Source organism: Gorilla gorilla, chromosome 6 (assembly GCF_029281585.2).
Source record: "Gorilla gorilla gorilla isolate KB3781 chromosome 6, NHGRI_mGorGor1-v2.1_pri, whole genome shotgun sequence".
Classification (NCBI taxonomy): domain Eukaryota; kingdom Metazoa; phylum Chordata; class Mammalia; order Primates; family Hominidae; genus Gorilla; species Gorilla gorilla.
In genome coordinates, this window is record NC_073230.2 from 139,497,160 (window position 1) to 139,524,959 (window position 27,800).

Below are 27,800 nucleotides of genomic sequence, written 5' to 3' on the forward strand. Positions count from 1 at the left end.
AGCTGAGGCTTTACAAAGTACAACCAAATAACTACAGTGTTCCTTTTGATTGCCACCAACTTGCCCACCAAAAGTCGTTTATGCAAATCAAAACAACAATAAATCAGCAAATGGAAACAGCCAACAGCTTTCAAGTAGTTTGCACTGTGACATTTATCCACCGATATTCTTTTGGTATGGTTACAAGGTTTAAAATGCTTCTAAGCATAAAATGTATACTTTAAAATTTCCTCTAACTAAACAGAGATTAATTTAAACTAACAAAAAAAAGACTGCTTTATTCTAAAGATTGGGATTTCTACTGTCTTCTGCACAAGCACTAGCAGCCCCCTACATATTTGAACCTGAACTCCACGTACCTGGTTCTGGTTTAGAAGGACAGCCATCAGTAGGACTTTCTGACATGATTACTCAGAGATAAAAGATCAAACTAGATGTTCTACAGTAAGTTTAAATTTTTATAAAAAGGATGACTTGGAAGGCTCTGTCAGTCTGTCCTCGCAAGAGCGAACAGAGCTTTAAGAATGGAGCTTCTGCTATGTGTCTTCTCCCAAACTCTGTGTTGAAGACAATCCTAGTTTCAGATATGTTATCAAGGTGTGCTTCTCCAGCAAGTCTAGGTTCTAAGTCTGTCTCTCTCGAGTTACTGGAAGGACAGAGAACTGACTATCTAGGATGTTTCACACTGGGTCCAACTAGTGTCATCTAACCACCAGAAACCAAGAATGGGCTTTGTAAATTGTCAATAGACATAGAGTGTCTATTTTCCCCAGGTAGAGTTGAAAGAATATTCAGATTACAAAGGATTTCTGCATTTTCAGGGTTCTGTTGAAATGCATTATTAGCAAAGGGAAGTTGGGTTCACAGTGGAAGACAAATCAAAGGAAGTAACAGAACAAGGTTTGTGGTTTCACAGAAAGAAATGGCATCTAAGGTAATCTGAGTAAAGTGATGGGTCTAGGGTATCAAGAAACAAGGGGATATTCTCCTCCCTTTCAACCCCAAATAATACTTACAACAGAAAATGGGGAAAGAGAAGGAAATATCTTCTAAAATGTAGATGCCAAACCAGAATCTAAAGCAATTCTGTCAGGGAATCAGCACAAAGTGTGTGAAATGGGGTAACAGGAATCTCCTGCTCTACTAAAAGGAAGCCCTCCACTCCTACAGAGGGAAAGTGAAGCAAGCATTTTTCAAGGCTCTGTTCCAAGGGTATTTGTTCTGGGAGATCACCTCCACGTAAGGTTTAGATATTAAAGAAACCACATCGTACTTTGAAGAAATGTTTTAAGTAAGGTTATGGCAACCTGGGCAGAATGGGACATTTTTATGGGACAAATTTCTAGTGAGGACATGTGAACTCACACTCAGCTGCAAATGGATGAGAGGTGACAGAGACGACAAACCCAAAAAGAAGCAGGCCAGCTGGATTCTGCCTGCCTTGGATGAGTTAAGGATGGCAACAATGAAGTGTAGGTGAGTAAATGCGATCTTTCTCCAGAGTTTAAAAGTATATATTTTATATAGATATTTAAAATACATATACTTATGTAATATAAAATGTTCAGGAAGAAAAGAGAAGGATACTGTGGCATTACATATTTTTAAGAAGTTTGTAGCATTAGCCCTTATAGCTGAACATGGCAAATGAAAACACAGCATAAAGCAGCTCCTGAGTCCACATCTATTGGTTGGGGTTTCCCAATATTGCAGCAATTTAAATGGAACTTTGATTTCAAATAAAAGGTCTGCTGTGTAAAAGAAGAAAATGTTCTGATGTATTCTGGATGTGCAATTTTCTCTTCCAAGAAGATGTACATTACCAGAGCCAAGTCCTGAACTATGATCAATCAGAGTACCTCTTTACCACCATTAACTAAATATCCCCTAGCACTGGGTTCTCTTATTCAAGATAAGAGCAAATCCATCTTAGAAAATAGATGTTTCTACTTCTTCCTTAATTCTGGCCTTGAAGTATACACTTTACATCAGTTTGGGATGCAGACTGAAAAATTATGATTTTGTGCAAGGGCAATGCACTCAATGACTGGTAACATATCTTTGCAGATTAGTTTTTTAAAAGGATGTAGATGAAATATGATTTTTAATTAAAAGAAAACAGACTGCAATGAATTGATAATGCATAACACTAAGTTCTCACGTCCCTGTCTTCCATGAATACTCTCATTTATACACACAAGAATGTTCTGAAGGAAGATATTATTACCCCCTATCTCAAATAGAGACAAAATAAGACAGAAAAGATGAAATATCTTGAAGAAGGGCATGAAGACTGCAGTACAGTGACACTAGAAGCTTAACCAGAGCTCATTCCACCAGATCTGACTCTGCAGGCCAACACTAATGTCTCCTATGGGATGGAAATAGGGCAGAATTTAGGCCTACAGGCCACAATCTGAGAAGCAGCCCAGTACAGCACCCAGGATCTCCCACAGCCCTTGAGGCACCTGCTAGGCTTATCGGACCATCCATAGCTCTCTGTGCCTGTCAGCTGTGGAACACAATTGTTAGTTAAGAACCAATTTATAGAACAACTATAGACTTCCACTCTCCCAAACCATCAAGAGTGTTACTTACTTTTCTTAATCTCTTCGAGCTTCTCAGTATATTTAGTCATACTGTTACCTAAAAAGAAAATAAGGGGTTTTAGATATACTTTAAATGGAAGCAAATGAGTAACACTGTGGAAACAGAATGGAGGAAAAGTATCCCCTAAGCTTTCCTATCCTGTTCTTAGGGGATTCTGGACAGCAGCAAACAGGCCACACACAGTAAAATCTTTTGGATAATACAGCGTTATTAAAAGTTGCAGAGCCGAGGGAAATGTTTTGGTAGAATGTGTTTAAGCTGGGAATGCATACCCCCAAAACATTGACAAGTTCCAGGAGATACAGATGATCATTTTCTATCAGTTTGTTTTTCAAGTCTAGGCTTTCCTCCTCCTTTTATCTCCCCTGCCCCTGCTGACAATCTTTTTGTGGGGAAGATACACAGAAGAGGAGCAAAAAGGAGGCAGTGTTCTTTGAGTGTCTAAAATGTGCCTTTGTGGTTACCCAAGCAACTCTCTCCTCTCAGCTTTGTCTTCACAGTTTCCTTCTCTTTCCTGAACTTACTCTTCTACCGTTCATGCTCACGTTGCAGTCTGAACTAGACTACACAGTCTACACACTAGTATTCACCATAGATTTGATGTGCTGAGAAATAACAGCAGATTCTCGAAACTGCGGAGAGGCCCCAGCCCTCATGTTTTAGAGTATGTTTCTATAATACTAGTACTGGCCAAGGTGGTTTGGAGGTTTTCAGACTTAAAAAACTCAGCCAGGAACCTTCTGGTTTCCAACTCAATTCTAGCTGTCAAGCCAGGGGCTATTATATTTTACTGGGTATGCTTCGATTTGATTCAATTCAACGCAGGAAGCTCTTTCTGTCACCTAAAAGGTATGGCAAAAGGAAAACATTCAAAATAATTTCTCATTTCTAAAACTGTGCTCCTAACTTTTTAAGCCAGGAGAGGATCTAGTCAGATGCAGCCCCAACATCAGATAAAAGAAATGCTTTCAATTAATAGTAGCATGAACTGACATTTTCAAGGACTATTCTGAACTTTTCTTCATGTTTGGGTCAGAAGCAGAAAAAGAAATCCTTGCTCTGAAACCCAAAATACATTTTCAAAAAAACAACTTATTTCATTGGCTATTATTAAATCTTTACCATGAATTCATCATGGAATAAAAATCCACCATTGTTTTCTTTTCTTTTCTTTTCTTTTTTTTGATCTTAAGACATACACTCTCTGTATCCAGGACCAGAAAGGAGGATTCAGAGTAGGCCTGGACCTGGAAGTTCCAAGAGAAATGAAGGCAGTCAGGGCTGCTGGGAAGGCCTAAGCCTTCTCAAGAGAGACACTGAATACCTCTTAGAAGAGGCCCAAATATCGCCAAGATTAGAACCAAATACAGTCTTTCCTAGGTTCTTCAAACTGCAATTGACCCGAGATGTGACCAGATCTTCAGAGCAGAAGCCACAATTTCTTCCTGGACACACATCTCTCCTGCCCACTGCAACTCTGAACTCAGGCGTGGACTTGCCTGGTCAGTACAATGGGGGAAGAAGACGGCAAATCAGTATGCTGTTCAGCTTCCCAAGTCTCATTCTTAAAATATTTTACCCAGTAGCTTTAGGTTATATGTCCCTGAGTCACCCACAGTTGCATGTTATTGACGTGGCAGGTAGTTTCTTTCGGCTAGGGAAGCTTTAGGCAATCTAGTCAGAAAATGAGGGACAAAAAGGAACACCTGATTTGTCTGGTGGCATGGCAAGTTAGTAACTAAGCCAGGATTCACATTTCCAACCTCCTGAAAAACACATCTTTTTTTGTTGTGTTGTTGTAAAAAAACACAATTAATCATGAGGTAAATTTGTAGGAAATGCTACTTCCTTAATAGTGAGAGGTGGGGATCATCTTGTGTTGTAAATTCTCTGAAGAATGGAAAACACTAGCCAACCTTATTTATCCAGTCTTTATTATTGAAACACTGCATTTCCAAACCACAACCTTATTTATCCAGTCTTTATTATTGAAACACTGCATTTCCAAACCACAGTGGTTTCTACTAACAAAGTGTCTACACTTCATTTCTCCATTAATTACAAACATTTCAGGGTAATTACACTTAACACTTTATCTTGTATCAGCTGACCCTCACCACAATGCAGGGAGGTAGGCCATCATGCCCTCTATTTGTTTTCCCCCTAAAGGAGAAGGCTGAGAAACAAGTTTTTTGCAATTATACAAATATTTGGTGAAATTCAGACCAAATCTGAGAGGACTACTGATGAGTTCTTTTCACTATAGACATTCATTCTATCCAAGAATGGGGAAAAAAGGAGAATGGAGGATTTCTTCCTTGCTTTAATTGGACAAATGAGATAGCAGGATGGCTGACACAAAAATACCCCTAAAAATGGTTTGAGAAAGTATGAAAAGTAGCATTATTATCCCACTTTGTAAACTGCTTATATCTTAACTACGCAGCCTATCTTACTGTATCTAATTGCATCTGAAGATAGTTTCTGACTACCTTTTAAAAAGATTGGAAATGAATCCATTTCATAATTCACTTATTTATAAACATGGCTTTGTTTCATACAAAAGAAGCCTAAAAGACTGTCCAAGAACCAATTTTTTAAAAAAAAAATTGAAATTACACATTACTGCCAGATACATTTTCCCAGATAAGACTTTTTGATCAAAAAGAAAAAAAAAAAGTCAGTGGCTCCCCATTGCTTCCTAACTAAAGCTGAAACTCCTTGCTCTAGCACTGGACACCAACTCACTACCTCTTAATGTTGCCTTAATTACTTAACTTGACAAACTCTTAGTCTTGCATTCTCTAACGTATCACCTTGCCACATACTCGTAATAGCTCACTCAGCAGGAAGTGACCTTTCCCTCCTCTGAGCCTCTATAGCACTCGGCTTACAACTCACAAGGCATTTATCACTGTATTGTCTTACCTACCTTACTAGACAGAAAGCCAAGGACTATTTATGGGCACGTACACACACACACACACACACACACACATATGCATAATCTTTATCCCTTCCATTGTCTAGCATAGGAGACACTCAAAAATACTTGCTGAATGATGGTCAGGTGCACTGGATCATGCCTGCAATCCCAGCACGTTGGGAGGCTGAGGAGGCAGGATTGCTTGCGCCCAGGAGTTCCAGACCAGCCTGGGCAAAATAGTGAGACCTCGTCTCTACAAAACACACACATACACACAAACTAGCCAGGCATGGTGGCACATCCCTGTAGTCCCAGCTACTTGAGAGGCTGAGGTAGGAGGATCCCCTGAGCCCAGGAAGGGGAGGTTGCAGTGAGCAAGAATGTGCCACTGCACTACAATGCGGGTGACAGAGTGAGACTCTATCTCAAAAAAAAAAAAAAAAAGGCCAGGTGTGATAGCTCACACTTGTAATCCCAGCACTTTGGGAGACTGAGGTGGAAGGATTGCTCAAGGCCAGGAGTTCAAGACCACCCTGGCCAACACAGTGAGAGCCCATCTCTACAATAAATAAATAAATAACTAGACCTGGCACAGTGGCTCACGCCTGTAATCCCAGCACTTTGGGAGGCCAAGGCGGGAGGATCACAAGGTCAGGAGTTCGAGACCAGCCTGACCAACATAGTAAAACCCCGTCTCTACTAAAAATATAAAAATTAGCCAGGCATGGTGGTGCGCACCTGTAGTCCCAGCTACTCAGGAGGCTGAGGCAGAAGAATCGCTTGAACCTGGGAGGCAGAGGTTGCAGTGAGCCGAGATCATGCCACTGCACTCCAGCTTGGCCAACAGAGCGAGACTTCATCTCAATAAATAAATAAATAAATAAATAAAAAGGAAAAATATACATTTGCTGAATGAAATTTACTATGGAGATCTACTATCTGAAAAATCCTTATAATGAGTTATTTTATAATGCAAATACTTCCCAATTTGGTCTGAGTTTCTGCACACCTGATTTTCTTTAAACTATGTACAACTTGACTTATATACAGTATATGTTATGTGCTACATATATGACTCATATTGCTTCACGACTTAAGCAACCTAGAAATGTATAAGGTAGCATTTAGCTTCTACTTCGTTTAGTTACAACTAAAGTTGTGATAAAAGATATGTAACAAAACTTTACAATTAGAATCAAGAGGAAGAAACAACCCGACTATAGCAACAGTGCTGTGCAAACACAGAGTGCAACTGATTCAGTGAATGAGTCATTCATTAGATTTTTTCCATTGTTTTCCTATAATTTAATAACATTATTTATACTGAGCCAATAAGAAAAGCAAGTGATTTTGTGCAGCAGTAATCTAAAGTAGATGAGATTTATAAGGCACGAACTCAGTTGCTAAGAGACAACTCTATGGCTTTATTTTTCTTCAATATTTCCCTCCTCTATGGAGAAGTTCTCTTGGCTCGGAAGAGCAGAAAGCATGAAAAGAGGCACAGTGGTCCTTTGTTAACCTCAATAAGTGATATGTGTGTATAGTGCTTTCTGGTTTATAAAAGCCTTTCACATATATTTCTTCCTTTGACGGAAGAAACAGAATTAAACAACAAATAAAAATGAAGAGTACCTAGTCTATAATGAGTTTGATGCTTACAGTCAAGGCTATTAGCAAATATTCAGGAAAAGTAAAGCCTAAAGAAGAAAAGAGGGAATGAATAGTTTGTCTAGAGATAATAAAAGGAAGGTGAATTTTTAAAAAGACAAAAATAAGGCTAGAAAAGACTGAGTGGAGAAAGCCTACAGAATTTCAGAAAGCTAAAGAAATTGGAAATTAGATTGAATATAGACAGAAATGAGAGGACAATGCAGCCAATGAAAGACTGTGGGGACTAATAAAGGGAGAGCCCTGTGGTTTGGAAAGTGTCCCTTAATCAGCCTGCAGTGCTGCAAAACAGAAACCCAGAGAGGGTGCTTGAGAATATACAAGAACCCTGCGGTGGTGACTGAACAAAACGCAGCCAGGGATTTCATCAGAAGCATAATCCATTCATGGCACAGTCTGGCAGTGCTGGGGAGCTGGTAAGATACACACAGGCACCTATGGAACAAAAGAAATATTTGAAGTTCAAAATAATTCTGAGATTTCTAGCCATGGCTGCACTCAGTGTTTGAGTTCATATGAGAAGCAGAGCCAGCGGTATAAAATCAAAAAATAATCTTTACCCAGGAGGAAGATAGCAGTCTTTGAAGAACTCAGTAGAATGTGATTTGGGTGAAGACAGGAAATATCACGAAATTCTTGATTTCTTGTGATTACTCTGAATTGCTTGCTGTTTGGTAAGAAAAGATGAAAGACCCATCTATTTAGCCTAAAAATGAGAAATGCTCACTCATTCCTGTGCCTATTTCCAATGCTCTGACTGCGGAGCTTAGAAACAAACCACAGGTAGAAACTCTGTACTCTTACTTGGGCTATGAGGTCCCTTTTCTGTTTTCTTAACTCCTCACCCTTTTCACCTCATGATACACATACAATGATAAAATGTGGATACAATGCTGGGTTTGGGTTGATCCAGGCCCTGTTGGCTAAAGGGCTGCAGGGATCTGTACCTTGGCACATAATGCATAGGCTGCTGCACACCAGGTAGAAAACTTTTTCTGAATACACAGGGAGGTAAGTCACAAAAATGCACAGAAATATAAGCATTAAAATAAAAATCTCTCCCCTAAACTGACTTTAGAATAATTTCTAAATTTGAAACAACAAAAAAAATCGAACACTAGAATAAGATTTCTCTCCCACACTGACTTTAAAATACTGTGAGTTTTAAGCAATGAAACACACTTTGGCCCTTCCAAAAGCTTTACAAGACTAGTTTGGGAGACTTCTGCTTCCAGAAAGATGGGGTAGATGTACTTAGCTACTCCTCCAGCTAAGAAAAAGAAAACCCTCGACAACCCACAAAATGGGAGAAAATATTTGCAAATCATATTTCTGACAAGACTCTAGTATCCAGAATATATAAAACAACTCTTTTTTTATTTTTATTTTTTGGAGATGGAGTCTCGCTCTGTCACCCAGGCTGGAGTGCAGTGGTGCCTTCTTGGCTCACTGCAACCCCCGCCTCCTGGGTTCAAGCGATTCTCCTGCCTCAGATTCCCAAGTAGCTGGGACTACAGGTGCACACTGCCACGCCTGGCTAATTTTTTTGTATTTTAGTAGAGACAGGGTTTCACCGTATTGCCCAGGCTAGTCTTGAACTCCTGAGCTAAGGCAATCCACCTGCCTCGGCCTCCCAAAGTGCTGGGATTACAGGTGTGAGCCACTGCGCCCGGCCAAAAGAACTTTTATAACTCAACAAATAAGAAGAAAAATAACCCAACATAAATATGGGCAAATGATTTGAATAGACATTTCTCCATAGGAGATATACAAATGCCAAAAAGCACATAAAAAGGTGCTCAAACATTATCAGTCATTAGGAACATGCAAATCAAAGCCATAATAATATACCACTTCATGCCCACAAAGATGGTAATCAAAACGATGAACAATAACAAGCATTGGTGATGATGTGGAGAAAATAGAGCCCTCCAACATTGCTGCTGGGAATGTGAAGTGGAGTGGCTGCTGTGGAAAACAGTTTGGCAGTTCCTCAAAAAATTAGACATACAGTTACCATATGAAAAGCAATTCAAGTCCTAGGTATATGCCCAAGAGAATTAAAAACACATGTTCACACATAAATTTGTACACTGATGTTCTTAGCAGCACTATGTCCAGTAAGTGTAAACAACCCAAATATCCATCAACTGATGAGTGGGTAAACAAAATGTGGAATAGCTATACAACAGAAGATTATTTGGCAATAAAAAGGAATGAAGAACCGACACATACTACAGCATAGATGAATCTTGAAAACATTTCACTAAGTGAAAGAAGCCAGACATAAAAGGCTACATACTGTATGATTGCATCTACACGAAATGTTCAGAATAGCCAAATCCATAGATAGAGAAAGTAGACTAGTGGTTACTCAACATAGTAAATATGTCAATTCTCCCCATGTTGACAAACAGGCTTAATGCAACTCCTATCAAAATCGCAGCGTTTAAAAAGTAAATGTAAATATGATTATTCTAAAATTCATATGGAAAGGCAAGGGAATTAAAATAGCTAAAATAACTGTATAAAGAAAAAGAAAGGCTGGGCACTGTAGCTCATGCCTGTAATTTCAGCACTTTGGGAGGCCGAGGCAGGTGGATCACTTGAGGTCAGGCGTTCATGACCAGCCTGGCTAACATGGTAGAACCCCGTCTCTACCAAAAAATACAAAAATATTAGCTGGGCACGGTGGCACCCGCCTGTGGTCCCAGCTACTTGGGAGGCTGAGGTGGGAGAACTGCTTGAGCCCAGGAAGTGGAGGTTACAGTGGGCCAAGATCACAGCACTGCACTCCAGCCTGGACTACAGAGTAAGACCCTGTCTCAAAAAAAAAAAAAAAAAAAAAAAGGAAGTGGGCATAGTCAGTCTAACCAATTTTAAGTATCCAATTTACTATACAGCTATAGTAATCAATATTACGATATTGGCAGAAGGCAGACACATGGATCATGGGATCAGAATAGAGAACCCAGAAATAGACCCACGTAAATATGCCCAACTGATTTTTGACAAGGGTAAATACGAAATTACATAGAGAAAAGGTAACCTTTTTAACAAATGGCACCAGACCAATTGAATATCCATAAGCAAAAACTTAGTCTTGATGTGAGTCACATCTCTTATATAAAAATTACCTCAAAGTTTATCATGAACTTATATATAAAACTTTTAGAAAAAAAATCATGGTAGAAAAAAAAATCATTGGGATCGAGGCCAGGCAAAGACTTTTTAGACTAGACAACAAAATAATGATCCACAAAAGGAAAAGCTGATAAAATGGACCTCATCAAAATTAAAAACTTTTGTTCTTCCAAAGACCCTGTTAAGAGGATGAAAAGACAAGTTATGAACTAGGAAAAAATATTTGCAAACCATATATCTGACAAAGGATCAGTAGCTAGAATGTATACGGAGCTCTCAAAATTCAACAGTAAAAAAGCAAACAAACGAATTAGAACATAGGCAAAAGATATGAACAGGTATTTCACCAAAGAAGGTATACAGAAAACAAACAAGCACATGAAAAGATGTTCACTATTACCACAGGAAAATGCAAATTAAAACTGCAATGGGCTGGGTGCGGTGGCTCATGCCTGTAATCCCAGCCAAGGCGGGTGGATCACTTGAGGCAGGAGTTTGAGACAAGCCTAGCCAACATGACAAAACCCCATCTCTACTAAAAATACAAAAATTAGCCAGGCATGGTGGTGCGCACCCATAATTCCAGCTACTTGCAAGGCTAAGGCAGGAGAATCACTTGAACCTGGGAGGCAGAGGTTGCAGCGAGCCAAGATCATGCCACTGCACTCCAGCCTGGGTGACGGGATAAGACTCTGTCTCAAAAAACAAAACAAACCAAAACAAAACTGCAGTGATATATGCCACCACACAGCTATCAGAATGGCCAAAATAAAAGCTGGTGACAACACCAAGTGCTGACAAGGATGTGGAGAAAATGAATCATTCATCCATTGCTGGTGGGAATGTAAAATGGTACAGTCACTTTAAAAAACAGCTTGGCATTTTCTTTAAAAACTACATGGGCAACTACATTGTGACCAGCAGTTGTACTCCTGAGCACTTATCCCAGAGAAATGAAGATTTAGGTTCAAACAAAAATATGTGCATAAGTGTTTATAGCACTTACACTTTAATAGCCAAAAAGTGGAAACAACCCCGATGTCCTTCAACAGGTGAATGGTTAAACTTGGTACATTCATATCATGGAATACCAGCCATTAATAAAATGGAACAAATTACTGATATATGCAACAACCTGGATGAATATCCAGAAAATTATGCTAAGTGAAAAAGCCAATCCAAAAGGTTGCATACTGTATGATTCCATTTATACAGCATTTGTGAAATGACAAAATTACAGCAATGTAGAACAGACTGGTGATCGCAGGTGCTAAGGGGTGGGAGTAGAAAGTGGATGTGGCTATAAAAGGGCAACATAAGGAATCCGTGTGGTGATGGAAACGTTCTGTATCTTGACTGTATGTATCAAATGTCAATATCACAGTTGTGATAGTGCATTATAGTTTTGCAAAATGTTACCTCTATGGGAAACTGGGTAAAGCGTACATGGAATCTCTCTGCATTATTGTCTACAAAATATATATGTATCTACAATTATGTTAAAATTAAAAGTTTAACAAAAAAGCCAGTTTAAAAATCTCAGGATATAAAAGGACATATGTATTTAATATGTATTATAAAAAGCAGATATACTTTTATCTCAATATCAAAAAAATGAAATTAATCTTAGACACCATTATTGAGTCAAATTTTGGTTATGAACTGAGAAATTAAAAAGGAAGAAGGGAGCTGTCCTTCACAAATCCCAGTTTAATTTCCAGGAGGAAAAAAAAAAAACAAACTATGAAGGCATAGACAAATCTATATATCTGAAATAAACCTCAGCTCTTAAAGTTTTAATTATAAGAAAGTATACAGATTCCAAAAGAAATTCCTTCCTTTATAGTAGTCTGTAAAACAATATCTAGACTCCTCAGAAAAAATACAGCATTTTAAATCTAGGTGCTTACCTCACAGAATCACTTACTTCAGAAGGGTGGATCACAGTTGCAATTAGGGGTTAGATGGGTAGAGATGAAAGAGCTGAGGGTTTTTGTGGCAGAAGAAACAAGGCTTGGGGGAAATACAGGAACAGTACGGCCTAAGAAACAGTACACCAGACTTGGCACCAGATCTCCAATATTGACTTCCTCATCCTGTATATAATCCTAGTTCTCTCTCCTTTATTGAACTCCGAATAAATCACAAAATCCCCGTGCCACAATTTCCTCTTCTAAGACAGAGATAATATTTTCACCTGCCCATCAAGCGGGATATTTGCAAGGATAAATATCTGTACAGCATGGAAATGTCTGAATGACAGGTACCAAGAAATAGCATCTGCAAATGAGGTGAATTTAAAACACTGAATTTAAGTCTATTTTATATGAAGGAACATGCATAATGGAAGATAATGATTTTTTGAAGGAGACTGGAGAAAGAGAAACAAAATAAACAAAATGATTTAAACAAAGTCAACATCGTCATTTACTTTTCTCAATTGTCTTGAGGTTACTAGTGGGAAATTCGGTATTGCTAAAGGCATACAGTACCCCAATCCACTAGCGAAACCATTTTAATCACGTGAATTTTCCACAGCAGGCTTTAAAAGGTTGAAAAAAAACAAAAACAAACAACCAAAACCTCACAAGACTGAAAATCCACTAGGGTCTGGGCAGCTAGTCTTTATCACAACACTGAAAAATGGGAACAGCGTGGAAATAAGCAGTTCATTTTACCTGCACTGCAGCACTAATTAAATTCTGACTGGTATTTCAGTTACTCATTCAAGTCTGTCTGCCTCCGCTAGAATCTAAACTCTTTAACTAAAAAAAAAACACAATTCATACTCAGCTTTACATCTCTCATGGTCCATAACTTGCCATATGGTCAGCACTTTGCAAACACTGCATTGAACAAATATGCATGTGTCTAATCCGTTACTGCCAGTTTAAAGGAATATACTTAAGGTATTCCAAAATAGAGGCTGACCTCCTGGTATTTATTTAGCTTCAGCCCTGAAACTTACTGAACAATGGTTTTGATTTCTGGAATTTCATTTTCTCAGTTTATATTATTTATGTGGTAAGGAATAATAAGCTAAATTATGTAAATATGAATTTTTACTGATAATCTGAAAAACATCTTTCAAGGATAAATCCTGAGCCCAGAAAGACATCAGGCAAAACAGTGAGAAACTTTTAGCTGTGATTTATACCAGATATGTGGGGTTGCTTTCTGTCAATAATTAGCTATTAGATTTTTTTTAATTCTAATTTTCTAATCTTTACTCACCAGTGTCCAGTCTTGATTTGATATGCTGGTATCTTGGGTTCTGTGGTATCCTTTTCATCAGATACTAAAAAATAAGGAAATTCACAATTAATTGGGTTAATGTAAGAATAAGGATAAGGTAAAGTCAGGAGTCAGATACTTTAAAAATGGAAAAAAAATGCTAAAATTTCTTAGAAATTAAAGATGGTGCCGGGCATGGTGGCTCACGCCTGTAATCCTAGCACTTTAGGAGGCCGAGGTGGGCGGATCACCTAAGGTCAGGAGTTCGAGGTCAGCCTGACCAACATGGTGAAACCCCACCTCTACTAAAAATACAAAAATTAGCCAGGCATGGTGATGGGCGCCTGTAATCCCAGCTACTCGGGAGGCCGAGGCAGGAGAATCGCTTGATCCCGGGAGGCAGAGGCTCCACCGAGGTGAGGTGAGATTATGCCACTGCACTCCAGCCTGGGTGACAGAGAGAGACTCTGACTCAAAAAAAAAAAGAAAAAAAGATGGAATGAGCTCCAGAGGTCCAATTGTCTTTTCAATATAGGATTCTTTTCAACAGCATTTCCATAGCTGAATATATTTATCTTGTTTCTGTCAGAACACTTCCATATTTCATCAAACTCATTTCAGCACACTACCTGATAAGAAAAAAAAAAAAAAGCTGCCTAAAAAATTACTTTTTGGCCAGGCTCGGTGGCTCACACCTGTAATCCCGGCACTTAGGGAGGCCGAGGCAGGTGGATCACAAGGTCAGGAGATAGAGACCATTCTGGCCAACATGGTGAAACCCCTTCTCTACTAAAAATACAAAAATTAGCTGGGCATGGTGATGCGCACCTATACTCTCGCTACTTGGGAGGCTGAGGCAGAAGAATCACTTGACCCCAGGAGGCGGAGGTTGCGGTGAGCCGAGATCGTGCCACTGCACTCCAGCCTGGGTGACAGAGTGAGACTCTGTCTCAAAAAAAATAAATAAATAAATAAATAAATAAATAAATAATTTCTTACATTGAGCCCAAATCAGTCTTTCCAATTTTCATTCAGTCCACTGTTGCAACCCACTGTAAGTCATCTGCCTCTGCCTCAAGAAATCTGTTAAGATGACCAAAGGCAGTTGTCCTGACCCTCTTCCATTTCACTTTCTTTATGATGGTTTCTAGGCCATTTCCTCTGGACACCCCTGAGATTTTATCCATCTCTCCCCTGCAGGGATCCAGCCCGAAGCACAGTGCTCCAGATGTGGGCAGGCCAGGCCCCAGGTGGGCAGGCTCCCGCTGCTCCCCAGAGTCTGTAGCTCCAGGGATGTCGACCATGGCATCTGCTCTCACGGCAGCTGAGGCTCACCTGGGGCTCAGTTCAAGTTTAGGGTCAGCAAAAATGCATATGTCAGGTCTCCTTTGTGCTGCTGTCTGGTAGTTAACTCTTTGAATCCAAGCATAAGACATTAACCCACATTAAATTAGAGTGGCGATTGTGAAAGCCATTAAGTGAGGAGAAGCTAATGAACAAAGATATTATGAAATAGCACTTTCTTGCTCAGGCCTTTTTCTGGCCTGCAGGTATGAAAGTCCTTTCTTCAGTAACAGGTAGCTGTGGAACATGAAATTACTGCAATGTCTTTCTGGCTTTATCTTCTGCCACCCTTCCTCATGTTCCCATGTTGAAGTTGCTGGGAATGTCTCCTTAATGCAGCACACTCATTCAGGTTGCCAGTCTTTGCAGATGTTTGCCTAGAATGCCTTTCCTTCACTACTCCTTGGGCAAAATGTATGTCCTCTGTAAAGCTGTCCAGTACAGAACTAGGCACTTTCTTCTCCCTGGCTCCCAGAGTACTCACAGCCCGCTCCATTGTTTAAACCTCAATCTTCTTCCCTAGTCTAGGATTTCCCTGAAGGCAGTGACAATGACTTACTCTGGTTGTATTCGCCTAGGACCTAGTGCATGGTAAGTACACTTATTGATATTCAGTCAATAAGTGAATACCGAAAATGAAGATTGTATTACAGCAACTATCTGGTTCCTTAGAAGAGAACATTGGACTTATAAAAACTGCATCCTTTGCCTTTGAAAACAGTTAACTACAGCATACTCTGTCAGGAAGATTGCAGAATAAACATTTACCTATAAAATAACGGTTCAAATGACCCACAAAGCATACAAACAATACGGGATACTTTAGTGTCTTACAAAATATCTGTTGGCCAAAGTTTTGGATTTCAGGACCAGGGAGAATTTTTTAAAACTAGAGGCACCTTTTAATATTGCCAAGGACATAAAAAACAAAACCAAAGCAAAAGCCTTACAACAACTATCTGCTATTTTAACATCTAAAGGGAAAAAAAAAATCCCAGAGTGAAAGGGTCAGTCCTTCAGTGTCATTAAAAACCATTCATGACATTGTGATTTTCACTTCACCCCAGGCAAGTCACATCTTTATCACCAACTCTTAGCATCGGTCCTCAGATTGTGTTTGGAACCACTGAGCTATTTTATCCTTAGAAAAAGGTTGGAAAGCTTGTTTCTCCAAATGATCAGTAACTTGTCTATATGAGAAAGTAACTATAATGCCAATTTCAATTCCTTCCCTAGAGAAAGACAGAGCAGATTCTTGAGTAAAAGAAGGAAAACATACAAAGATTGAAAAGCCAGACTTCAGTATAAATTCTCCAGAGACAGACAATATCATGGCAAAATGAAACAAACAAACAAACAAAAAACAGGGAAAGTATGTGCCTGGTAAATTGAGTCAAGTAACGCTAATACTACATCGCAGTTATCTTGGGCTAAGGGATTTTTTTTCTGCACTCTGTATTTTTTTTATCGTTTCTATACTCTATTTCCTGTTTTTACTTTTGTTTTGTTTTTCCCACTAGTTTCCTAGCAAAGCTTCTTTTAAAAATTCCAGGCTAGTCTCTGCTGAACCAAGGGGATTTGTCCATACCTAAGCCAAAATAGCTAAGAAGTGAGGGTGTCTCTGGGGACCAGGTGTGGTGGCAGCAGAATGATGAGGGGAGAGAGTGTGGACAGCTGTAGTGGCTGAGCCCTTCCCGCCCCCGGTTTTCCCTTACATAGACTAATGAGAAATCCATATGCTGCAAGAGAAAAAAATGTAGTTTCTTTTCTGTGTTCCCATTGCAGTCCAATTTCTTGTTCCTGACTTTCTAGTACCAACCACAATGTAAAACTATTTGTGCTCCACTGCAAGCCGAGCACCATAGATTTTATGGGACTGACATACTTTTATTTAAAATTCTTGCTTTGTGGGGTGACTGCTTTTTGACCTACTGACCAACTGGCTTTCTTTCAATTACATAAACAGGATGGAATGGTGCAAAGTGAAGAAGCTGAAAAAAGAAGCTGTTTTCAAGGAAGACTGTTCATTCCACAAAGACTTACTTAGCACCAACCATTCATTTGGTGGACATTTACTGAGTGCCTACTGGGGGCAAGCCTCTGTGCTGAGGACAGAGAGGTGAAAAACACAGTCTTTGCCATCCAGCTTTCATTGACTGCTGGGAAGACAGACAAGTGGATAAACAGACGCCAGGCTGCATGAGGAACAAGGAAAGGGAAGGAGGGGGTGTGACAAAAGCACATCAGATTGGCACCTAATCCAGGTTAAAAGAGTTAAGAACTGTTTCTTGAAAGGCCACTTCTGAGCTGAATTCTGAGGGTTGAGGAGGTTAGTCAAGCTAAAGGAGTAGTGGGTGAGAGCTACGGGGTTTCTGGCGAGGGAAAAGCATGGCGAAAGAGTGAAGACTAGAGGGAGTACCAACAGTTTTCAGCAATCTAACAGTAACTGGCCGGCCTGGAGCATAGCGGGAAATACGGGGACAAACGATGCTGGAGAGGCAGCAGGGGCAGATCACAAAAAGCCTTGCATACATGTTTAAAAAAACTTGGGTTTCATCCTGTAGATCAGTGGATCTCGAACAGGTACCATTTTGCTCCTTGTACCCCCAAGACATTTGTCAATATCTAGAGGCATTTTTGGTTGTCCCAACTGGGTGGTAGGAGGTGCTACTGGCATCTTAGTGGGTAGAGGCCAGGGGTGCTGCTAAATACCCTACGATTACAGGACAGCCCCACCACAAAGAATTAGCCAGCCCAAACGCCAATAGTGCCTAGGTTGGTGAAGATGATGAGGGGTCACTGAAGAAGTTTGAAGGAGGAGTGACAAGATTATATTTCTGTCTTAGAAAGGTGACCCTGGCAGCAATATGGAGAATATGAGTCAAGAAAGGAGGCATGAAAATCAGTTGAAAGGCTATCGTGCTAAGAGGATCTGTAGTCTTAAGGAAGTAAGGAAGTGGTAGTAAAGATGAAGAGGAAGAGACCGTTTCAAGAAATCTTTAAAATGTTAAATCAATATAATTTAAAATTGACTCATGTAGTAACAGGACAGTGATACCATTCTCCAAAAAAGGGAATTGAGGAAGCACATATTAAAAACATAATATGGTCAGTTGCAGCGTGCTGAGTATGAGATATCTGTGGGTTGTCCAAAATGGAACTATCGGCCGGGCACAGTGGCTCACACCCGTAATCCCATTAATTTGGGAGGCCGAAGTGGGAGGATCGCTTGAGCCCAGGAGTTCAAGACCAGCCTGGGCAACACAGGGAAACTTTGTTTCCACAAAAAAAAAAAAAAAAAAAAAAATTAGCTGGGCATGGTGGCATGTGCCTGTGGTCCCAGCTGCTCGGGAGGCTGGGGTGGGAAGATCCCTTGAGCCCAGGTCAAGGCTGCAGTGAGCCATGTTCCTGCCATTGCAATCCAGCCTGTGTGACAGAGTGACACTCTCACTAAAAAAAAACCCAAAAAACGAAATGGAAGTACCTAGTTGGCTATTTGCATCTAGAAATCAGGAGAGAGACCTGGGCTAGAAAAAAACAAGATTTGGGAGTTGTCAGCATACAGGCAGCAGAGGAAGCCATGGAAATGAACAAAATCATCCTGAGGAGAGTGCAGACTAAAAAACCCCAACATTTAAGGTCAGGTGGAGGAGAGGCACCTGGGATGAAACTCAGAAGAGGCCATACAAAAGTGGGTCATGAAAATTAAATCAGGAAGAAGGGAGCGGCCAACAGTGAACAATGCTGTCAAGTCAGAGAACAGGAGGTCAAGTATGAACAAGTGAACAAGAATGCTGTTCAAGTAAGAGACCAAGAGAAAAGTGAATTTGAATTTAGCACACCAGGACATTGTTGACAGCCCTGGTGGAAGCAGCTATGGGAAACTGATGGGGCAGATGCAAAAAACAGCAGATCAAGTATATGAGAGGCGAAGGAGGAAAGAGGACAGTAGCTGGATGATCTTTTCTTTTTCCCTTAAGAGAGTTGCTAAGGAATAATCTTTGTTGCTGTTATTTTGTTTTGAAAAAAAAAAAAGGAGAGATTTGAGGATGTATATACAGGCTAATGGGCAAGATAAGAGAGGTTGAAAATGGTATGGAGAAAGTGGGAGAGGATGAGGTCCAGAGTCCAGACAGCAGGGTCAATTTTGGATCTATTTAAGATAAAGATATAAGATAGGTAGGTGGTCAGAATGAAGTTCATCTGGAAGAGGCAGGAAGTTGAGAAAGTTCCTGTTTGTGGTATCATTACAGGCTCTTTGAAAACAACCAAAAATGTCAAAGACCCTTTGAGGGTTTACATAAAAGAAAATGTCCTCCCTGTCTACCCACCACACCCCAGCTATTTCACTTCTACGTGAATTCCAAGACTCAGGGCAAACTTATTTTCTGGGAAGATTCCTCTGAAGGCCTTAGTCAAATGGAAATCTCTTCCTTGACTGAATATTCACAGTTCTTTGTACCATTCACACGTCTTACTCCTGCACTTGGGACAGGGGCTCTATCTTGTAGATCTCTGTACCTACTACAAGACCCTCTACTAATGAGAGAGCAACAAGTACCTGCCAAATGAAGACCTGAGCAACATGTAGTGTGCATGCTGGTGCCACGTGGGCAGCACGGACGTGGAGGGCTCTAGGGAGGAATGTCAAAGGAGATTGTTCATCCACTGGGGGTGATAAGAAAGACTTCATGGAAGAATGGACACTGGAGCTATGTTTTAAGGGTTGATCTTCTGTGGATAAAAAAGATGGGAAGAAGGAATGGAAAGTATTCCAAGTGGAGAAATTTTTAATAGCAAAGCCACTTTAAAAGCAAGTTTAAAGAACAAATTGTTCTATTTGCCGGAGATGATTTAACAACAACAAGAAACATGGTAATGCTGCTAACATTTATTGAGTACTTACTATATCATCAGGCACTAAGCATTTTACCTACATTATCTCATTCCCCACAACCACTGTAACCAATGTTACATATGCTATGTGAATTACATCTCAAAAAAGCTCTTACAGAAAAAAAATGTAAAAAGTAAATATATTTTTTAAAAAATTGCTTTTTGCTCTACAAAAGACCCTGTTAAGAAGATGAAAAGATAAGCTACAGACTGGGAGGAAATATTTGCAAAGCACATATCTGACAAAGGACTACTATCTCAAATATATAAAGAGCTCTCAAAACTCAAAAGTAAAACTATTCATTGCATCAGTGTTTGTAACTGCAGGTAGTCAAAAACAACCTAAATGACCACCATGGGGAAACTGATAGATAAAATGTGCTCTAGTCACATGCTAGATTACTATACAATAGGTAAAGTAATAAACTGGACATATTTATCAACATAGATGGATCTGAAGCATAATTTGCATGATAAAAGCAAATCGTATACAAATAGCATAACACTATTTTTGTAAAATTTTTAAGCTCACAAAATAATGTCTGTTTTATATGAAAAATACAGCTGCTGAATTAGAAAGATATACATTAAATATATGGGAGCAGATGTCTATAGTCAAAGGAGAAGAGTGGGAAGAAAAGCAATAAGAACCAAAATTGGCTATAACTGAAGTATACGGATAATCAAATCATATCAGTCCATTTGTACAACTGAGGTCTTACAGAACTAGCAAAACAAAAAAACAAATAAACAAACAAAACTGTGATACAACCACACCAAATACTTAGGTAAGAGTTAAAAGGAAATCATTACACTGAGGTATATTTTTCCGACATGGAAAGATCTCCAGGATATATTGTTAAGTGAAAAAAATCAAGTCAAAGAACTATATATACAATGTTGTAACATTTATGTAAAACAAAACTACAAAATACAACTCTTATATTTCTCTCCTTCCCCCAATCACACACATGTTCAAATGTATAGAGAAGGTTTTGGAAAAGATAACTATGAAAACATAGTAAGTAGTGACATAAGAAAATGTCCTGAATTATTCATTAAAAGTATAGAATTAAAAATAAAGGAAACAGAAACTCCAGGAAAAAACAAAAAGCAGTAAGAAAGGAAATGTAATCCTACATTTCCTTGTTTTGCAATAATATTTACAGTCATCACCAACAACACAAAAGGAAACAAAAACTCAACAGTTAAGAAAAATAGAAAATAGGCAAAAGACACAAAGAGATATTTTACTGAAGAGGATATATGGATGACAGATAAGCACATGAAAAGATGTGCTTGGTATCCATTAAGGAAATGCAACTTAAAACCACAATGAGATGGCACTACACATCTATTATAACCATTAAAATAAAAAATATTGACAGTATTGAACGTTGCCAAGAGTATGCAAAAACTGAATCTCTCATACACCCTTGGCAGGAATGTAAAATGGTACAGCCTCTCTGGAAAAGTTTGGCAGTATCTAATAAAACTAAACATATGTTTACCATACAACCCAGCAATTGTACTCCTGGGCGTTTATCCCAGATAAATGAAAATTAACATCCACACAAAGAGTTATACCCAAATGTTATCTTTATTTGTAATAGCCCAAAACTGATGACAACCAAAATGTCCTATACTAGTTGAATGGTTAAAAAACTGCTGTACAGGCCAGGCACAGTAGCTCACGCTTGTAATCCCAGCACTTTGGGAGGCCGAGGCTGGTGGGTCATGAGGTCAGGAGTTCAAGACCAGCCTGGCCAAGATGGTGAAACGTTGTCTCTACTAAAAATACAAAAAATTGGCCGGGCGCAGTGGTAGGAAGCTGTAATCCCAGCTACTCAGGAGGCTGAGGCAGGAGAATCGCTTGAACCCAGGCAGCAGAGGTTGCAGTGAGCTGAGATGGTGCTGCTACACTCCAGCCTGGGTGATAGAGTGAGACTCCGTCTCAAAAAACAAAACAAAACAAAACAAAAAAACTGCTGTACATTCATACCACAGAATACTGATCAGGTACCAGAAAGAATGAACTACTGCTACATGCAACAACTTGTATGCGACTCAAGGACATTATCTTGAGTGAAAAAAAAAAAGCCAATCTCAAAAGGTCACATACTGTATGATTCCATTTATGTAATATTGTCAAAATGACAAAATTATGGAGATGGTTACCCAGGGTTAGGATGATGAGAGGGAAGAAAGTAGGTGTGACCAGAAGAGTAGCTTGGAGATATTTCTAGTGATGCAATAGTTCTTTATCTTGATTGCAAATCTACATATATGCAAATCTTGATTAAATCTATACAAGTGATAAAATGGCCTAGAACTATACATACATTGTGCAAATTTCTATTTTCTAGTTTGATACTGTACTGTACTCATGTAAAATATAATCATTGGGGGAAAATGGGTGAAGGATACATAGGACCTCTTTGTACTATTTTTTTTGCAACTTCCTGTGAATCTATACTTATTTTGAAATAAAACGTTTTTTAAAAGTACAACAGAGCAAAAAACAGAGCTCTTAAAAATTAAAAACATGGGCTGGGCACGGTGGCTCACACCTGTAATCCCATCACTTTGGAAGGCCAAGGCAGCAGGTGGATGGCTTGAGGTCAGGAGTTCAAGACCAGCCTGACCAACATGGTAAAACCCCGTCTCTACTAAAAATACAAAAAAATTAGCTGGGCGTGGTGGCAGGTGCCTGTAATCCCAGCTACTTGGGAAACTGAGGCAGGAGAATCGCTTGAACCTGGGAGGCGGAGGTTGTAGTGAGCCAAAATCGCACCACTGCACTCCAGCCTGGGCAACAGAGTGAGAGTTTATCTCAAAACAAACAAAAAAATTAAAAACATGATGGCAGAAATTAAAAACTAAAATGAAGGATTGGAAGATAAAAATTAAATCTCCCAAAGGGAGCAGAAAGACAAAGATGAGGGAAACAGGAGATGAAAGTTAGGAAAATCAGAGAACCAGTCATATAGGTTATCTATATGAATACAGAACATCAGAATAATGAATTCAAGAAAAAGAGGATGGAGAAAATAGGAGAGAGAAAGTTAAGAAAATTTTCAGACTAAAAAGACATAAATTTCTGGTGCCTATCAAAATGAGTGAAAATATAAATATCTTTGTAAAGTCACACTGGGGACAAAAAAAAAAAAAAAGGTTCCACAAGCTTCCTGAGAGGAAAATTCAGTCACGAAGCAAGAGAATGGCTTTGGACTTCACAACAACACAAGACACTAGACCACTAAGCAATGTTTTGCAAGATGCTGATGATGGCCAGGTGTGGTGGCTCACACCTGTAATCCTAGCACTTTGGGAGCCCAAGGCAGGATTGCTTGAGCCCAGGAGTTCAAGACCCTCTTGGGCAACATAGGGAGACCCCATCTCTATAAAAAAATACAAAAAAATGAGCTGGGCACGATGACACACACCTGTGGTCCCAGCTACTCAGGAAGTGGGAGAATCATTTGAGCCCAGGAGGTCAAGGATATAGTAAGCCATGTTTGTACCACTGCACTCCAGCCTGGGTGACAAAGCAAGACTGTCTCGAAAAAGAAAAAAAAAGATGTTGATGATTTTCAAACAATAATTCTATACTCAGCCAAACTCACTGGCAAATAAATGTTAAGGTAGAATATTTTTAGACATGCCTAACATTTTAGACATAAATTTTTAAAACTATTTCTTATGAATTCTTTCTTAAGAAACTACTAGAAGTTGTGCTCTATTCAAACAAGACAGTAAACTGGGCATCTTTGTCTCGGGCACAAACATAACCACACAGAACATACTTGCTCCTCTTTCCCCACACTCCTAAAACTATTCCTCCTTTTCGTTCTCCCATATTCTTGATCTCATTCATGGTGCCAGCACCAATGAGTAGTCTAAGCTGAGACTTAAGTCACCCATCACACATCTCTCAAAGCTAATCAGGAAGTATTGATGATTTTGCCCCCGTAAATATTTATCCTCGATTCCATCCCTAGTTCAATGGCCTTAGTTTAGATCTCTATCAAAATAGTAACTATTGGCAGGGAGCGGTAGCTCATGCCTGTAATACCAGCACTTTGGGAGGCCAAGGCAGGCGGGTGGCTTTGAGCTCAAAAGTTCGAGACCAGACTGGGCAACATGGTAAAACCGCATCTTTACAAAATACACAAAAATTAGCCAGGCTTTGGTGGTGTGCGCCATAGTCTCAGCTACTCAGGAAGCTGAGGCTGGATAATCGCCTGAGCCCGGGAGGTGGAGGTTGCAGTGAGCTGAAATCTCCCCACTGCACTCCAGCCTGGGTGACAGAGTGAGACTCTGTCTCAAAAATAAATAAATAAATAAAAAATAGTAACCACTTAACCAATCTCATTTCCAGTCCTGGAGCCTCCTCAAACCCATCTTCCACAATGTAGCTACAGCCATCTGCCTAAAATGCAAATCTGACCATGTCACTCCTTTAATAACTCAAAAAATTTCTCAAATCCTGACCAGCAGACAAGATAAATATGTGGCAAACTGCCATTCTCCTCCCCTATCTCTCCCACCCCCATGATACACAATATTAACATTTTTATTAATATTTTGATAGACAAATCATAACTTTATACATTTATGGGGTACAATTTGATGTTTTGGTATATACACACACACACAATGTGGAATGATTAAATCAAATTAACATATCCATCAACCCACTTATCATTTTTTTGTGGTGAGATATTTGAAATTTACTCTCATAAAATATACAATTTACTCTATTTTGAAATCTACAATATAGTTGAACTTTGGACAACATGGGCTTGAACTGTGCAGATCCACTTATACCCAGATTTTCTTCTGCCTCTGTCACCCCTAAGGCAGCAAGACCAACCCCTCCTTTTCCTTGCCCCTTAGCAATGAAGACAATTAGGATGAAGATGTTTATGATGATACACTGCCACTTAATGAATAGTAAATATATTTTCTCTTCCTTATGATTTTCTTAATAATAATCTTTCCTCCAGCTTACTTTAAGAATTCAGTATATAATACATATAAGATACAAAATATGTTAATCAAGTGTTTCTGTTATCAGTAAGCCTTCCAGTCAATAGTAGGCTATTAGTAGTTAAGTTTTTTTTGCAGGGGGGAGGGGAGTAAAAAGTTGTACATGGATTTTCTACTGGGGGTTATGAGTCTGCTGTAATTATTATTAACTATAGTCACCATGCTGTGCCAGAGATCTCAAAAACTATTCCTCCTGTTTAACTGTAACTTTGTGCCCTTGGATCAACATCTTCCCATTTCTGCCCTCCTTCCCCCCACCCTCCAGGCTCTGGTAACCACAATTTTATTCTCTACTTATATGAGCTGGACTTTTTAAGATGCCACGTATAAGTGAGATCATGCAGCATTTAGACATTACTAATTGACCGTGGCTCTCTTGCAGGGCTTAGACTCAGCCTTACAGCCTTCTCAGCCTAGTACCAGGCAGCTACCAAGAGATGAAACAGTTACAACTCCTATTTGGGATAAAGGCTAAGAACCTCAGCAAAGCAGAGAAAGCCTGGACTCCTACAGGGGCCTGTTCTGAGTTCACACACTCCTTACCTTCACTTGGGTTGTTCTACCCGGGATGATGCTTCACCTGGCTAATGAACGGCCTTGCCACCCCTTCCATCTCCACAACCCTTCTCTCACTCCCTCAGTTGAGTCCTACCTATTTTCTCGTAACATCTTGCTCCCCGACCACACTGTACTCAAATTCTGTTCACAGGCTCCTTCACTAGATGCAATTTATTTATTGTTTATTTTTATTTTTTATTTTTTTGAGACAGAGTCGCTCTTGTCACCCAGGCTGGAGTGCAATGGCACGATCTCGGCTCACTGGAACCTCCACCTCCTGGGTTCAAGCGATTCTCCTGCCTCAGCCTACCGAGTAGCTGGGATTACAGGCGCCTCACCACCACGCCCAGCTAATTTTTGTATTTTTAGTAGAGACGGGGTTTCGCCATGTTGGCCAGGCTGGTCTCAAACTTCTGACCTTGTGATCCGCCCGCCTCGGCCTCCCAAAGTGCTGGGATTACAGGCTGAGCCACCGCGCCTGGTCCACTATACGCAATTTATTAAAGGGCAGAGGCCTTGTCTTCTTTGTACGTCTAGCACCTACTGCACCGTGGAAGTTTCCAATAACGTTTGTTGAAACTGCCACAAATGCAGCAGGGGACTAGCGGTGAAACAGATGAAGAAACTGAAGGGTCCTATGGAGAGAGGGGTAAGCCTAATGTCCTATTTTGCCCGTTTTCCAAAGGTTTGGTCAGCTTACTCCTGCTCTTCCTGTATCCCCACAATCAGAGATGCTGGCTGGCTTTCAACACGTGCTATTAGTGTGCAGGGCTTCCTTTGTCTTTTCTGTTTTGTAACTGTCACTCCGAGACTGTAAGCCATTTGAGGGCAAGGGCTGTGTCTTTGGGTACTTCGCTCCTCGCAGCCACAAGTACTGGCGTGCGTACGCGGGGAGAGATCGCTCCTCAAAACGGGGTCCTGAACGCTGCCCCGCGGCCCCCCAGGCCCGGCCCGCCCCGCCCCTGCATCCCGACCCGCCCCGCCTCTGCATCCCGACCCCTCCTCACGCCGGCCCCTTCCCGCCTTCCGGGCGGCGGAAGTCGCTGGCTGCTCTTCCCTGCCCACATGGAGCCTTTTCCGGTGCGCCCGCCCCCTCCGGCTCTCCGGCCGGGACCTGGCCCTCACCTCAGGGTTCCCAATGTGCCTCCGGAGGGACATATTTGCTCCAACCGACCGCGTTCGGGGTTCTAGCCTCACGGGTTGCCTCTAACCCTAGCTTCCTACCCCACAACCTTGTTCAGCCGCCTCCCTATACCCTCTTCTCCGATTGGCCCGTCTTCCGCGGCCGGCCAATGGGGGCCCCGTTTACTCTCTCATCTCAGGGTCGCAGAAGGGCAAGACGCCGCTCAATGGTTGCCAAGGGCAACGCGGGACGCCGGCTAGCGAGGCCTTTTGTGTTCCGGGCTGGGGCTCGCCGGCTCCAGCCTCAGGGCGGGAAGAGAGGCGCGAGGGGAGGGGAAGGCTGGCGCCTGCGCAAAGCCGGGGGCGGGGGCCGTGGCTTGAGAGCCGGGACAAGACACGAGTTTTAGCTAACGTGGAACCATAAATACAACACAAGACTCCCCATCCCCCAGCTCCGTTTTATGGCCGTTTCAACCAAACATCTGGGCTACTGATTCCACAATAGGGAATATTATATGGGCCAGGGTTGTTCAGCAGAAATGGGAGAGTATGGTTTATTATTTTCTGGTTAAGTTAATATGCAAATTATGCAAAATACATGAATAAATACAGTAATTATCGGTGCTTTAAAAGCTTTTAGGCTAGCTATAGAGCGACATCCTTAATTGCAAAGCACACGCGCTATTCTGTGGTTCATCGTTCATTTAACAAATACTTAATAAGCACCTTATGAGAAAAGCTGCAGTAGGTTTTGTGGAGAATGGGAGGATGACTAGGACCCAATCCCGTCGTCATGGAAACCATTGTGACTCCTGCCACCAGCCACCACCTGTTCCCATTCCGGATCTGAAAATGAAGTCCTAGCACCTTTACAAAACAATTACACACACAGTTTGACTTGGCTCCTAAATGTCCCACCAAATCCATCAAAATTATTATTTCCTTTTACATGAAAGGAACAACGCAGTAACCCTTTGTCCTTTGCTCTAAGTTGTTTTTCCAGGAATGGAGAAAGGTTACTCTGAGCAGTTCATACTCGCCAGTTGTCTGTTAGTGAATAATAGCACACATTTGAGCTACTTCAGGGTCTGTGAGATGACCCATTCAACAACATGGCCTCACATGCCCTTGTTCTCTTAGGCACTTCAGCAGCCCAACCTTAGGGCTACACCTTGGATCATGTTGCCAGTCAGTGCTGCTTGACCAGAATTTTGAATTCTGTCCACAGCTGCTTCTTGGACTTTTC

General features: G+C 40.6%; 1 protein-coding gene across 5 annotated transcripts in view; it reads right to left on the reverse strand.

The window, feature by feature from the left end:
• CEP41 (centrosomal protein 41) overlaps positions 1-26,877 on the reverse strand; it is a 44,663-nt gene extending 17,786 nt beyond the window's left edge. The window contains exons 1-4 of one of the 5 annotated variants that reach the window (XM_019031676.4): positions 26,558-26,840; positions 19,488-19,660; positions 13,583-13,646; positions 2,599-2,646 (exon numbers count right to left, since the gene is read on the reverse strand). In XM_019031676.4, coding sequence (XP_018887221.1) covers positions 2,599-2,646; positions 13,583-13,646; positions 19,488-19,619 — 244 coding nt within the window. In that variant the 5' untranslated portion in view covers positions 19,620-19,660; positions 26,558-26,840. Of the gene's footprint in view, positions 1-2,598; positions 2,647-4,527; positions 7,640-13,582; positions 13,647-19,487; positions 19,661-26,557 lie in introns of those variants that run through there. The other 4 variants (XM_019031673.4, XM_004046218.5, XM_004046219.5 and 1 more) reach the window with 4 other exon arrangements.
• Positions 26,878-27,800: the final 923 nt, after the last annotated feature.